General features: G+C 35.8%; 3 protein-coding genes across 6 annotated transcripts; 2 read left to right on the forward strand and 1 right to left on the reverse strand.

The window, feature by feature from the left end:
- Positions 1–635: 635 nt before the first annotated feature.
- LOC131534855 (olfactomedin-4-like) lies at positions 636–9,441 on the forward strand. 3 transcript variants are annotated; one of them, XM_058767938.1, is made up of 8 exons: positions 636–699; positions 800–858; positions 4,582–4,645; positions 6,446–6,534; positions 6,668–6,790; positions 6,917–7,135; positions 7,655–7,808; positions 7,896–9,441. In XM_058767938.1, exons 4-8 carry the CDS (start codon positions 6,478–6,480, stop codon positions 8,720–8,722), a joined length of 1,380 nt encoding a protein of 459 aa, XP_058623921.1. In that variant the 5' UTR covers positions 636–699; positions 800–858; positions 4,582–4,645; positions 6,446–6,477; the 3' UTR covers positions 8,723–9,441. The 3 variants fall into 3 exon arrangements, with proteins under 3 accessions (XP_058623921.1, XP_058623922.1, XP_058623923.1); XM_058767939.1 differs by lacking the exons at positions 636–699; positions 800–858 and adding an exon at positions 4,370–4,484; XM_058767940.1 differs by lacking the exons at positions 636–699; positions 800–858; positions 4,582–4,645; positions 6,446–6,534 and having other exon boundaries at positions 6,676–6,790; positions 6,898–7,135.
- On the reverse strand, positions 2,822–6,993 carry LOC131534856 (olfactomedin-4-like). The gene is made up of 6 exons (XM_058767941.1): positions 6,905–6,993; positions 4,848–5,013; positions 4,561–4,719; positions 4,230–4,442; positions 3,958–4,090; positions 2,822–3,807 (listed from the first exon to the last, which is right to left on the reverse strand). Exons 2-6 carry the CDS (start codon positions 4,878–4,880, stop codon positions 2,996–2,998), a joined length of 1,350 nt encoding a protein of 449 aa, XP_058623924.1. The 5' UTR covers positions 4,881–5,013; positions 6,905–6,993; the 3' UTR covers positions 2,822–2,995.
- A 2,114-nt stretch (positions 9,442–11,555) lies between the features above and the next one.
- On the forward strand, positions 11,556–14,738 carry LOC131533865 (olfactomedin-4-like). 2 transcript variants are annotated; one of them, XM_058766293.1, is made up of 5 exons: positions 11,556–11,922; positions 12,026–12,148; positions 12,265–12,480; positions 12,821–12,971; positions 13,331–14,738. In XM_058766293.1, exons 1-5 carry the CDS (start codon positions 11,866–11,868, stop codon positions 14,158–14,160), a joined length of 1,377 nt encoding a protein of 458 aa, XP_058622276.1. In that variant the 5' UTR covers positions 11,556–11,865; the 3' UTR covers positions 14,161–14,738. The 2 variants fall into 2 exon arrangements, with proteins under 2 accessions (XP_058622276.1, XP_058622277.1); XM_058766294.1 differs by lacking the exon at positions 12,026–12,148.
- The last annotated feature ends 25 nt before the right edge of the window (positions 14,739–14,763 follow it).

Below are 14,763 nucleotides of genomic sequence, written 5' to 3' on the forward strand. Positions count from 1 at the left end.
TATGAATATAAATATAAGCATGGAAATCAATGGAAATATTTTCAAAATATATACTGTATGTGTGTGTATTTATTTATACATAATTAACATAATACACACATATATTATGTTAAAAAGTTTAACTATCTTTTATTTGACTTTTTGATTAATCGCGATTAATCGTTTGACAGCACTAGTTTATATGTAGGCCTACTATTACACATTTTGGTTAATGAAATAAAATCTGAATGAAATGAAATGCTAGTGATGGATAACCAAAGCTTAGGTTGACATTTGTTTAATGTTCACCAGATATTCCGCCATGATTCCAGTTCGAAGCGAGCGTTTATGTTCCATACAAAGGGCTTTAAAGTGTGCAAGATGTGAATTTAAATAGTATTTAATTACAGAGGTATATTATGTCACACTTCTCTAGTAAGTTTCGTCTGTGTGTGAAGACGCTGCGCAGCGCAAATCCTTGAATGAATGTTCCGAAGTTAAATCAACTTCAACGGATTTCCCTGCTCAGGGAGTAGGGAGCAATGAACACTGTGTAGGGATCATATCAATCGGAACACAGTTCATGCACAGAGCTCACTTCTAACGAGCTGGTTATCTGATTCAGGTGTGTTGACTAAGTGAGACATGCAAAATATGCAGAGCGGGGAGCGCGAGGACTGGAATTGGGAACCACTGGTCTACATCACATGTCATTCGCCGGTGAGAAAGCTTTACAGCACAGCTGGTAAAAGTACTACAATACCAGGAAGGAAGATTGGGTTGTTGATGTTTGCCTGCCATTCTTGCTCTGTCTGTACAGCGCGCGAGATCGCGCTGATGATGTAGGCTATCCTGTCTGCGCGAACAGGGTGCGCAGAGGTATGTAAATACATACGTTGACAGGCAGGTAGGAAAGACAATTAAAACGTTGGGACAAACATTTCTTGGTCCTACACCTTCCACAGAATACCGTATTGACCCGAATATAAGACGATGTTTTTTTCTTGGAAATACATCTGAAAAAAACGCGTTCGTCTTATATTCAGGGTCTAGACTTTGACATGTCAATAATACACCCACAACAATAGGTGGCGCCAAAAACGCATAAAACGAGTGTGCCATGAAATATGTAATGTGTGTTGTAAAGATCGCGAATGAAAACAAATGAAAAAGAAAAGCTTACAGCAGCATGATCGTGACTGTCATGTTAGCCTGATGGGACCAAACTTCCTCTGTAAGTGATTTTAAAACATAAGACAGTACCCAGATTTGAAGACTACAATAAGATTTCACTTCTACTGATAATAACATTTTGGTAGGCTACTATGAGTTGGATAGCCTAAATGTTATATAATTCAGATGGGCTACCTGTTATTTCAATGGTATATCAAAATTTTCCAATGTCATTGTTGATACATTTTACCATACTTTCAAAACAAAAATTAGAATTGGAAAAATATGCAATATGAAAATAATTTAAGAATAAATGTGTTTTACAGAGAGAGAGAGAAAAAAAAAACAAGATTTGGTTTTCAAAAAGCCTTTTTTCAACAGGTGCATCTGGAAAAAGGGGGGTCGTCTTATAATCAGGGTCGTCTTATACTCGGGACAATACGGTATATAAATACATTTAGACCACTTAACTTAATGATTGCTATCAGGATGTGAAGAGACTTTCAACCAGCATAACAAAAAAATGTTTCTGAAGACAATCACATATGGCACCTTTATGGAATTGTGATTATCAGTAAATTGCCAGTTTTTAACTAATCATGATCCATTTTTTTTTACAAAATGAATGAACACCTTCATGGTGTGTGATAATGAAAAAAAAAATATATATATATATTTTCTGGAATTTTGTAGATAAAGATAATTAGACGATATTTTGCTATTTTGAGTGTGTCATTGGAGCTTGCAGCAGTAACAGAAATTAAAAAAGAGAGAGGGGAAATGTATAGCCTACGTAAAATCGCCAGTAGGTGGCATTCATTCAACCAATTTGGCACTCTTCAGTGCCATTAACACTATCAGATGATATAAGTGTAAAAGACAAAGTCATACAGAGATTTTTTTTTTTTTTTTTTTACCTTGATTTATGGGGGAATTCTAAATGTATTTTAATAGACTAAATCAAGCAGTGAATAACTTTAGTAGTTAACAGTCTCTTATTTACAAGCACTCCATAAAACAAACAAAAGTCCTGTAAATTAATAAAAGAACATTATGAAGGCACTTCAAATTTAATTGTATTTTATAATTTGTTAATTGCATTTAATATATTATACTTTCAATAAAACATTTTTAATGGGTTTGTAATACCTTATTATGCATGTTTTGGCCTGACTTTTTGTTGCATTTATACAATTTTGACCAGCAGGTTTGCGTAGCAGTTGGTTCAAAAGATTCAAAGCTTTAAAAAGATTAATTTCTTTCATCACTAATCAACATATCCTCAGCGTCTGAAAGTTAAACGTGTTCTATGAAATGAATACTGAATCACACAATCTTGTAGGCCTGTCGTAAAAATCTAACCACCGTTATACAATATACGCTAGCATGGAGCTCTGAAACGTTTCTTCTCACCTGAACGTGCATGCGTACAGCACAACACAAATGCTAAAAAAGAAATAATGAGGCATGTGATTTTTGATCTAGGAACTGAAAGTTCTTTCTATTTGCAACAATGATGGATAGGATAATGAGTGTCATGTACTGGACTGATGATATTGCATTCTGACTCTTGCCATGACCAGCAGCATTTAATATTACAGTACTGAAAGAAATTGTAGAGTTTGCAGTACATTAATTAGTAAATTTGTAGAACGTGTGAGATAAATCGTCTGTTAAAGTACATTTATTGTAACAATAAAATTAGACAAAATTGTACAACTGACTTACAATCACATAATGCTAACGTGAAGCTTTAGTTTAACAACTGTGAATATTTTGAGATTTTCTGCCCGCTGTGAAATGTATTCCATTTTTTTTTTTCTTAGATGCCTATGAAAGAATCTCAGTTGAAGGTATCATATGCTAAAAGATAGGCATCATTGTACAAGTAGAGTTTTCCATCAACAGGATTGTAGTTCAGATTGGCTATTCCAGCAGAAACCTTCTCAAAAGGCAAAGAAAGAGTGTTTATCTCTTGACCAGTGGTTGTATCGAAAGCATAAAACACCTCTTCTTGGTAAGTATTAACAAAGCGTGTAGCATACAAGACCCCACACACCATAAACGTGCTGGTGACGGACCTCTTAAACAGTTGCGTCTTCCAGGTATGTGTGATATTGAGTGACAGCGGGTCTAAACGGCTCACAACAATGTTGCCGTGGTTCTCCTCAGTGGCGTATATCACCCACACAGCATCTTGATCAGCCTCCAGATCGATATCGGTCCAATCACGACAGCTGTAGTAGCAGAAAGGGAACTTGTTGTCGATTCCGGCACCATCCAGTTTCATACGTTTGGTTGCTTTTGTTGTAATGTTGAAGCTGCAGATTTCAGCGGTGCTGTAGCATTGGTAAAATACAGTGTTGTCATACAGAATAGTGCCAGAGCCCTGAACGGCATTCTTGTCGCTGTACGATGATGCTATCTGTTCATCCTTGTAGTTCCTGTTGGCCATGAAATCTTCATATGACTTGTACATCCTGATTGTGTTGCCATGCTTGTGTCCGCTCACCAGACAGTGTTCCCAATAGTGTTCCTTACTGCTTAGCAGAGCATCACGACCCCAAGCACCAGAAATATAGGACTTGCTGATAGAATTAAGCTTGGTGATACTTGGAGAACTTATTCTGGTCATGATGCGCTGATGACAAGTACCTGCAAAATTTAGTAACTGTTTTTTTTATTTTGTTAGAACAACCTTCTTAATTCATAAAATGGCATTTGAAAGCATTTATATTCCTTAAAAGTTTCTATATCCTTCCTTAAGAAAAATAATTTTAAAAAATCAGACAGTAATGTACGTACTTCTGAAATCATTTGGCATGGTCTTGCAACTCTGTGCACGGTTGTTGAGGTCACGTAACCTCTTCTTCATGGTCTCTAGGTTGAAGAAATCATCTCTGTACATCCTCTGGACATCATGTTTGGCCTTATTTAACTGAGAACAACAGATGGTCTCATTAAATCGGACACCTATTTTTATATTGTTGAGATGGTTGTTGTCATCTCTAATTTGAGACTGATTTGAAAGAAAGGAGTTTAGAGAAATATGTGTGATCATGTGTTGCAATATCTACCTCACTGAGCAGGTTATGCGTCTCTTTGTTGGGGTTCTGCATGTGCGTTTCATTGACAGATTGATGAATTTCCTCAAGTTCCTGGTTCAGCTGTTGCAGATGAAGTGCGCTGTACAGTGCACTTGTGTGCAGGTAACCAAATGCTTTCATACGGGCTGAGATGTTCTGAAGAGTGGCTTCCATCATTGGCAGTTCTGCCTTTGTGTTCCTCAACTGGAAGTCACTTCAGAAAGTCAACTGATATTCTTCCCAATTGTAATGGACATCATTTGAAAATCAATACAGTGTCCATTTAGTTCTAATTGTCATTAGAAGCTTAACGATACCTTACCTTTTCCTCAAACTCATTCAGGTTGTCCTCGCAGATCTGGACCTGTCTTGTGACTTCCATAAACTGTACAGCAGGGAATGTCCAGGTAGAGCTGTTTATTTTACACAAACATGAATCAGTTTTCTGTTGACCTGGAACTCTCTGAGCCTCGACAGTCCCCTTGTGTACAAACATAATTAGATTATTGCATCATACATAAGTTCTCTCATATTTTCTCTCAAATCATTATTTTTCAGAATTGTCGGAATGCTAGAAACTTATGAGCTTATTTAAACAGAGACACTTACGATGACTGCGAGGAGCAGCAGGAAGACGAACATGATGACCAAATGGGCAGAAAGACTAGAGATCTGCTTTAAATCACCACACAAGCACTAAGATGTTGCAATTATGAAAAATTGGCGTTTTGGGGGGGCTGTTGAAGAGGATGTGAAAATTGCACGTGTCTCATTTCTGAAATGAGGGAAAATTGAGAAATGAGGGAAAATTCAACCACAAGTTCTCCTCTAAAAAAAATACCACCTCAGGTCATCATAAATTTTATGCAGATATATGCACTTTTATTACGCAAATTGGTTTCAGTATTGCATCATCATATTGAAATGACCGTAATAAAGGAAACGCAATCTCTTAGTAATATTTAACTTTTTTTCTTATGTCAGTAGGTTACAATATTATAAAATGTATATGAAAATACATGTACACTATATGGACAAAAGTATTGGGACACCTTCTTCTAACGAACAGGTTTGACTTCTTTAGTCATTTCCATGAGTACAAATCTTAAATGTTAAAGAATATAATGATATTCTAGCGAATTGTGTGCTTTTAATTTTATAGCAACAGTTTGGACAGGACCTTTTCTATTCTAACATGACAATGCCTCTGTGTATAAGGCAAGGTTAAAAAGAAATGATTCACTCGGTCATTTTAGACACTTCCAAAACTGTTGCAACAGAGATGGAAATACAATTTTTAAATTCATGAATTATGTTTCCATCGTTGTTGCCACAGTTTTGGAAGTGCCTTTTTGTGTTCTAAAGAAGGGGATGTCCCAATACTTTTGTCCATATAGTGTATGTAAAAGTCATTGGGGTTTGGTGATGAGTTTTTGGCTCAAGATCTGCATTTACTGTAAAGTCACACCAGAGGTGTTCAGCTTGGATTTGGCTTTCTGCAGACCAGTCAAGTTCTTCCACACTGACTAAATCAATCATTTATTTTTGAACCTTGCCTTATACACAGAGACATTGTCATGTTAGAATAGAAAAGTGTCCTGTCCAAACTGTTGCTTTAAAATTAGAAGCACACAATTCCCTAGAATATCATTATATGCTTAAACATTAAGATTTGTACTCATGGAAATTACTAAAGTAGTCAAACCTGTTCATTAGAAGGGGGTGACCTAATACCTTTGATGACATTTTATTTATTTGATCTCAAGAAAAAAGGCAATTCATGAAGAGGACATTTCTAACTTTTTAATTCTCATGTCAGCAAAACTGGTATTATCTTCTGCTTACAACTGGTTATGCCAAGTGATATGATTTTTGAGATTTGTTGTATATACTTATTTGTTTTATTGGTAAAAGTGCAAACAAATTGCATAAGAGGATCAAACAGATGTACAGAAACATCAGATATCAGGACAAATGTATACACACACACACACACACACACACACACACACACACACACACACACACAATATTAACAAAAATCATAATCTCATTAAAAATATTTGCAGGATCAGATGATGAACTTCCACATTTTGTAATTTCTCTCATGTCAGCAGAAACATTCAGCTCACTAACCAATCCTGGGATTTTTGCTTTAAATCTGAGCTTCTGTCTTTCTGCAAAGCAAACCGTTCTTTATTTTCAAGGCTACAGGATACTGACCTCTCCTGTCTCAAACATGAGTCAATCAAACATATTCACTTTGATGGTTGTCATTCCTCTAATGTTTTCACAGGTAAAATTTAACTGTCCATTATTTTTATTTAACATTATTACTGACAGTATGTTTCAATATTCTTTTATATATTAACATTTTTAAGGTGTAATTTTGCTTGTATGTTGGATTTACTGTTATTTTGTGTTCACAGTCAGCGAAAGGAAAGGACTGCGTGTGTGAGCTACAAAATTCTGATCCTGCTTTCCCTGAGAATAAACTAAATAACATTGAGTTCACAGCTACACAATGCACGGAGAACATCACTTCAGAAAAGGTAGAAACATGGCAAAACATACTATTTAGGGATGTATGGTAAAAATTTTTATCATTTGCAGAAGAATTCTTTACAAATGTATTACTGATGCTCAATTTCTTATTCAGTTGTTACCTGTTTAATCAGATGACAGAGATTGACAGGCTGGTGTTGGGTCTACAACACCGTATCCGGCAGCTTCTTGAAAATGTATCCATGCTGGAAAGAGAAGACAATGGAAATCTGTATGCAGCCGTGTCTCTACGCATTATTGAATTAGAGTTTGCCGAGATTCAAGACCTTCTAGACAAACTCAACAGAACCACTGACAGTTACCAGCAGCAAAGTTTACAGACTGCTGCAGAGGTACATTTATATTTATATTATATATTATATTTAAGTAGAATAGGAAATGAGTTTGTCATGCAGTATGTCATGCTAAGAGTAAAATAATTCCTCACCAACACTGTCACATACATTTGCACTCATAAGAAGATTAACATACCAATAACATTGTTTCATAGTCTTTTTCACAGTCAACACTTTAGATGCTGTAGAAAATGATAATGCTATTAAATAAATATTTCCTTTTTCTGCAATGCTTCATGATATGATAACGCTTGAAATGCATTACATTAAAGGAAATATTTATTTAATAAATTAAATATAAACATTTAAGTTAAATGAATATTTAATTAAATGTAATAAAATTTAAATTAAATTGAAATATTTTACATATGTGCTTTGCGATATGTATAAATATGTCACATCAAGAAAACTGTTAATATTAATATTAATTGTAATGAATTCAATACTTCTTAAACAGAGATTTTTACATGAATTATGTGCACTTCCCTAATTCTTATGTAAACCTTCATTCTACAGCTTCAGGATATGGAGGAAACGATGACAGAGCTGGAGAACTTTGACCACACGCAGGTGATGGTGAAACAGCGTGAGAACCAGCGTATTAAGAGGGATCTGGAACGGTGCAAAGAAGAGCTCAACAGTACATCACCAGCCCTGACACTTTCCCCAGGTATGCATAAACTAGTTTATCATAATTACGTAACCACAGCTAAAACGTTAAAGTATTAGACTTACATTTTTGCTTCTGTATTTTTAGGTCACTGTGGTCTGGGCCGCATGGTCAATGTATCAGGACCAAAAACGTATTCCCTCACAGTGTATGGAACGTCCTATTCTTTTGGTGCTTGGGGTCGAGATGCAAATCCTGCTCTGGGAGACGAGAACAAGTACTGGCTGGTGGTGCTGTCAAGTAGTAATGCATACGGCAACTTTATCCGCCAGTACAATAGTTTGAGTACTACTATATTAGGCATAGGACCAACAGATACATACATATCAAGCTCCAATCCCACAACAAACACAATTCAGGGGCCAAACATGGTCATGTACGCCAATGCTTTCTACTATAACTGTTACAACACATATTATGTCTGTCAGTTCAACATGACGACTCGTTCTGTCAGTACTGTGGCTTTACCTAGTGATACAGGTTACAACAACAAGTTTCCGTTCGCACACCTCGGCACAACATACAGTTATACTGATATGGATTTTGCCACAGATGAATCTGGCGTCTTTGTTATATATGCGACCACAAGCAACTTCGGAAATGTAGTTATCAGTAAAGTCGGGACTAGTAACCCGCCAGTTTTGAGCCAAACATGGCTCACTTCTCTTCACAAAAAGACTGTGACAAACACCTTCATGGTGTGCGGTGTGCTTTACGCTACTCGTTACCTGGACAAAGAAATAGAAGAGATCTTTTACTCTTATGACACCAAGACCAACGAAGAGCGATATGATTTGAGAATTCACATTAAGAAGATGCAGACTAATATTAAGTATATGAATTATGACCCCAGAGATCATTTGCTGTACGTCTACAGTGATTCCTACATTGTGACATATGAAATCATGTTTTAGCAAGTTCACTTAAAGTGCCCCTATTATATATGACAGTTATATGACAGGTTCATATTTTGGTTTTGGGAGTCCCTAACAACAGGTTGACATGCATGCAAGGTTAAAAAATACTTTCATTTTCTTATAATATGCATTTATTTTTACCTTATTTGCTCAACGACTCCCAAATGATTCGCTCAACGATTAATTTTTCCAAACCCTTCCTTTGCGTGACGCTAATCTGCAGTGATTGGTCCGATTGTGTTTGTGAGAGCAGTGCTGCTTTGTGTACAGACCTTACCGGGGAAACAGCTATTTTTAACCCAAAAGCGGCACCTAGTGGCAAAGAATGAATTTGCATTTTCATTCAGACCAACGCGAAAATTTTCCCAGGTCAGCGGGTGGGCAATATGCTAATGTTTCATGCTGCGGTCAACATGAAACAGCTTGGGATTCACTTTAAAAAAGGACTAGATTCAATGATTCAGAGTCGACTCTTTCTTTTGAGAGACAATAACTTTATAAACGGTGCACTTTCAGATTTAAAACTTTGCAGGATGTTTTCATTCACTTAAGAGCTGTGTTACTGCATGGAAGGTAATTTAAATCCATAATAGGGGCACTTTAACTTGATTAATGTCTTTTATTCACCAATAATTTTACATATTTGATGTTTTTAAATGGAAAATCATTTACTTAAATATTTTGGTTCTTGAAATAAAATTTGAGTGAAAATATTATTGCTGATTTACAGTGTTGGGAAGGTTACTCTGGAAATGTAATAGGTTAAAGATTACAAGTTACCCTACTTAAAATGTAATTAGTGTATCTTTACAATTACTTTATTAAAGTAATATAACTGTATCTTAATGTTAGTCTTATCTCAATATATCTTAAATATATCTTAATTTGCATATAAATGTGTCTTGGCAGTGTGTGGACACAACTACCCTCCAATGATAAAACTTCACTCCTTTTTTTTAAATCCCCCAAAAACCTAAACAGTCTCAATTATCACGCCATTTTGATTTTGGAGTGAATAATCAGTGCTCTCTTCCACCTTCAATACCATGACAGAGGTGAGACCCTTGAGCAAGGCACGGGCGCCGCAGCAATATGGCTGCCCACTGCTCTGGATGTGTGTGTGTGTGTGTGTGTGTGTGTGTGCACTTGGATGGGTTAAATGCAGAGCACAAATTCCGAGTATGGGTCACCATACTGTATTTGGCCACATGTCATTTCACTTCACTTTCAATAAATTTGTTTATGTCTGGCTGCGCAAATCATTTTACTCCAGACTGTTTTCTGAATGAGGGACAATTCAAGGCAGGCTTTGTTAAAAAGTTAAAACTCAAGGATGGATCAGTACCCATTGTTCATGATCCAGCTGCAGCTCCAGAAGAAGTCTCACACTTTACATTTTTTACGATTATTTGCGAATTGCCTTTGCTCTTCCCACCGAAGAGAGGGGCGGGGTGAGCAGAGCTCATTAGCATGTAAAGAGATATGCAGGGAAATGAGTTGCTGTGAACAGAGCTGTTTTTGACAGGGTAAAAAGGATGTTGTTTTTCACAACCAAGAAGACCCTAATGAATCATACCAACTTGTGGAAAATGGGCATCCAATGTCCCCTTTGAAGCACAGCCACCACAAAATCAGACTTACTTTAAAATCATTCTGAGGTTAAATACAGATTTAAAATCACAACAAGAAATAGTTTAATAGCTATGATACTGTTTTTGAAATCAAATCTTTGCATAGCTATGACAAGAAACATGAATCTAACAATGCCTTAGAAAAAAAACAACAACAGTTAATCTTAAAAAAAAATAAAGCATATACATAAACCCATATAGGAAATACAAGAGTTATCGGACAAGCATGTTATAAACTTCTGTAACATTGGTGTTTCACATTTTAGAGCAGTCATTGCAATTTATGAAAGAAATCAATTAAATCTGTATGTGGGAGTGTGTGTGAAAAAAATCATATGTAACCATATTGTAATCCTTCACATTTTCATAAGTAACTGTAATTTAATTACACATTTTTTCTTAGTAACTGTAACTAATTACAATTACTTTTATTTTGTAATTAAATTACGTAATTATGTTACATGTAACTATTTACTCCCCAACACTGCTGATTTTCTAAATCATGCAGACATACACTATACACACAGACACATGCAGAACATAATGCTTACATTATGCTTGATTTAAATATTTTAACAATTTCGTATCGTAAAATAATAATAATACCGTCTCGCAATACTCTCGGTAGACTCGGGTTCTGGAACGCTTATCTGGTGTCAGTGTCCAAGTCATGTCGGATAGATCGTATTTACGAGTTGAACGCACATTAACGCCATTACAAAGTCGTTATTACAGTGGGAAACTCTACATTTTCAGCTGAATGCACATGCGCACGCTCTGGTTCTGATTTTGAGACTTCCAAACCACATGACAGTGAAAAGGACCAACAGTCGGATGAGCAAAAAGTCATATTTTAATACTGCACTCAAACACAAGATTTTGCAAACATTAGCTATATAAAGCAACACTGCGGTGAGATTGTGAGGCAAGACATTTGGTTTACTTTACTCATGGACCTGCCAAATGTGTCCACAGAGATAAGACAACATCTCTTATTTCTTCATTTGTCATTTTTTTCACATTAAACTGGTAGGTTTAAAAATAGGTGAGGTAAGGTCAGAGAGTCAGAAGGTCAAAAATGGTATAAAGAACTACTATTAGCCTAAACCAAAAATAAATGGCTAATTGCTAAAACAAATAACAAAGCATAAAAAGACACATTTTATAAGCAGTGATCTAAAATGCCCATTTAGGGTAATATTTTACTGTTAATGTAAAATTACAAATTTTATTGTATTTTGTACAGTCTGTATAAAAGTGCTAAATGTGCTAAACCTTTAAACGTAAGAAATAAATCTTCAAGACACTGTCAGTTCAGTTCAACATCAGTTAGACAAAATATGAAAATTAAAAGCAAACTCTGTTGCAAGAGATGACCTGCTCCACCCAAAGAAATGAAATCTTCTTTCTCACTTTCATCAGATATTTCACCATAATGATATAGCGTTAAAACTCTGCTTCTGCCACACAAGTTGTTTAGGGTTATAAGGTCCCTTTGCTACTTTAGAGATGAGTCAGTCCTGTATATTCATTTTGATGATTGTCATCCCATTCAGTTTCTTGCAGGTAAGAAAGATAGTCTGTCTAATATATTGTCATAGAGAGTGCATATATTGGTTTTTAATTCTTTAATTTTATCATTTAATTTCCTGTGATTCGTTCACCACAGTCAGCGACAGGGAAAGAATGTGTGTGCAATCTGAAAAATTTAGATCCTCTATTTCCTAAAGATGAACTAACAAAAGTAGAGACCACCACCTTGAAATGCATGAGGAGCATCACTTCAGAAAGGGTATTTTTTTTTTTATTTAAACATGTTTCTTTATATTTAATTCAGATTCATTTTAAATAGTTTTAGTAAATTCAATCAATCAATTAAATTAATAATGTAAATGTAATTATCTGCAGATGACAGACATAGACAGACTTGTGTTGGGTCTACAACAACGTCTGAAGCAACTAGAGGACAATGTGGTCGAGCTAGAAAAAGAAAACAGCAATCTGTATGCGGCCATGTCTCTGCGCATCGTTGAGTTAGAGTTTGCCGAAATTCAAGACCTCCTCAACAAACTCAACAGGACCACCAACGATTACCATCATCTCGATGTACAGGCTGCAGCTCAGGTGACTAACTGTACAAAAAAAAGTTCTTAAAATTATAAACAAATCCATAGAATCATTGCAATGTAAAGTATAATCACAGAGGAAAAATCTAATCATTTAAATCGTAGATGTAAATAAACACAAACACAACAATAATAAAAGTTATGTTCAAATAGAGGTGAGATATAAAAAGTGAAATTTTAAATAATATGTCAATATAAATGATTATTCCTTTAATAATTAGTGTTATTTAAATTGACATAATAAAGGATGGGACGTTTTCTCTGTTTTGTGAAATATTTTTTCATTACTCGTGTTTTAATTGCCTAAATTCTTCTTATTTTCTCCCTTTTTCTTAAAGCTTGAAGATATGAAGGACACAATGGTGGAATTGGAGAAGTTTGACAAAATGCAAGTGATTAAAAAGAATCGAGAGAACCAAATCAAGAAGAACTTGGAACAGTGCAAAGATGAGCTCAAGGCTTCTTCACCACCTCCTACATTTTCCCCAGGTACGCTATAGCTAAAGACCTCAATAGTCTTTTTTTCTATTTTCTATTTTTTTCTATTTCTAGGAAAAATATTGTTTTACCGATTAACTGTGATCTTCGTTTGTTCAATCTTAATATCGATTACCATTATTACCTTTGCCTGTTAGCAGGGGTGCAAATCTGTGGCGCAGCTGCTGAATATAAAGCCACATGATAAAAGAAGTTACACTTTACCCCAGTTTGCAGTAGAAATTGAATATGATGAGTAAGACGAGTGTGTATCACAAATAATGGCTATTGAGTTTTCCTCTTTTCCAAATCAGAAAATGTGCTTTAATACCTAACAGAAATTTTCTAATTGTAGATTTCTGTTTTTTCAGGGCGCTGCGGTCTGGGTCAAATGGTCAATGTGGCGGGACCTAGAGCATCTTCCCTCACACCATATGGCACCTCCTATCCTTATGGTGCTTGGGGTCGAGATGTGAAGCCCGCTCGAGGAGACGAGAACAAGTACTGGCTGGTGGTGCTGACAAGTAGTAACGTATATGGCCACTATGTCCGCCAGTACAGCACCTTGAGTACTCTTTTATTAGGTATAGGACCAAAAGATACGTATATATCAAGCTCCAATCCCACAACAAACACAATTCAGGGGTCAAACATGGTCATGTATGGCAATGCGCTCTACTATAATTGTTACAACGCATATTATGTCTGTCAGTTCAACATGACGACTCGTGCTGTCAGTACTGTGGCTTTACCTAGTGATACAGGTTACAACAGCAAGTTTCCGTTCGCACACCTCGGCACAACATACGGTTATACTGATATGGATTTTGCCACAGATGAATTTGGTGTCTTTGTTATATATGCGACCACAAGCAACTTTGGAAATGTGATTATCACTAAAGTCGAGACTACTAACCCACCCGTTTTCAACCAAACATGGTTCACTTCTCTTCACAAAAAGACTGTGACAAACACCTTCATGGTGTGCGGTGTGCTTTATGCTACTCGTTACCTGGACAAAGACACAGAACAGATCTTTTATTCTTATGACACCAAAACCAACAAAGAGCGATATGATTTGAAAATAAATATCAAGAAGATGAAGACTAACATTGAGTATCTTAACTATGACCCCAGAGATCATTTGCTGTATGTCTACAGTGACGCCTACATTGTAACTTATGAGCTTGTCTTTCAGTAAAGCCCGTTCACACTAAGAATGATAACTATAAAGATAACAATATTAGTGTCCACACCAGCGAATGATATCGTCTGTTTTTCTAAGCGCACCCTCGTCTGCTGCTTTAAATTCTCAAGCTCTTGAGCTCTTGATTCTGATTGGGTGTCAATGTTTTTATCTTTCATCAGCTGGAAAAAATCATTCTGAAAGTGATTCCAAGGATATCATTGTGCCTTTATCGTTATCGCTGTGGTGTGGACTCTGCTATTCTTTAATATTAAGAAGGATGTTTAGAACTATATCTTGATCATTATCTTTATAGTTATCGTCCTTGGTGTGAACGGGTCTTAAGTCTCCAGTGACTTGATTTGAGACAAGGGATATTGGCTGAATCCTATTTCACAAATCCTATTTCTGCACTATATAGTATGCAAGATTAAAATTGTTGCTTCGCAAATGATTGTATGTTGAACAAAGTATCCCAAAGGTAAAGAACAATATCAGAACAATTTTTATGTCCAATTATTAGTTTCCTATCCTACAGTAATTTCAGAAGTACTTTCCTGTCACCAGTAAATAAATATTTTGCGTATTTTAAATGCCAGAACTGCTTATTTGTGGAGG

Source organism: Onychostoma macrolepis, chromosome 25 (genome assembly GCF_012432095.1).
Source record: "Onychostoma macrolepis isolate SWU-2019 chromosome 25, ASM1243209v1, whole genome shotgun sequence".
Lineage (NCBI taxonomy): Eukaryota > Metazoa > Chordata > Actinopteri > Cypriniformes > Cyprinidae > Onychostoma > Onychostoma macrolepis.

Bases quoted from the DNA above. Each gene is read 5' to 3' on its own strand.
- LOC131534856 (XM_058767941.1), bottom strand. From the start codon at position 4,880: ATGTTCGTCTTCCTGCTGCTCCTCGCAGTCATC. The intron at 4,720-4,847 runs GTAAGTGTCTCT...TTTGTACACAAG, and splicing joins TGCTGCTCCTCGCAGTCATC to GGGACTGTCGAGGCTCAGAG. The intron at 3,808-3,957 runs GTACGTACATTA...TAAATTTTGCAG, and splicing joins CATGCCAAATGATTTCAGAA to GTACTTGTCATCAGCGCATC.
- LOC131533865 (XM_058766293.1), top strand. From the start codon at position 11,866: ATGAGTCAGTCCTGTATATTCATTTTGATGATTGTCATCCCATTCAGT. The intron at 12,149-12,264 runs GTATTTTTTTTT...AATTATCTGCAG, and splicing joins GGAGCATCACTTCAGAAAGG to ATGACAGACATAGACAGACT. The intron at 12,972-13,330 runs GTACGCTATAGC...CTGTTTTTTCAG, and splicing joins ACCTCCTACATTTTCCCCAG to GGCGCTGCGGTCTGGGTCAA.
- LOC131534855 (XM_058767938.1), top strand. From the start codon at position 6,478: ATGAGTCAATCAAACATATTCACTTTGATGGTTGTCATTCCTCTAATG. The intron at 7,136-7,654 runs GTACATTTATAT...TTCATTCTACAG, and splicing joins GTTTACAGACTGCTGCAGAG to CTTCAGGATATGGAGGAAAC. The intron at 7,809-7,895 runs GTATGCATAAAC...CTGTATTTTTAG, and splicing joins AGCCCTGACACTTTCCCCAG to GTCACTGTGGTCTGGGCCGC.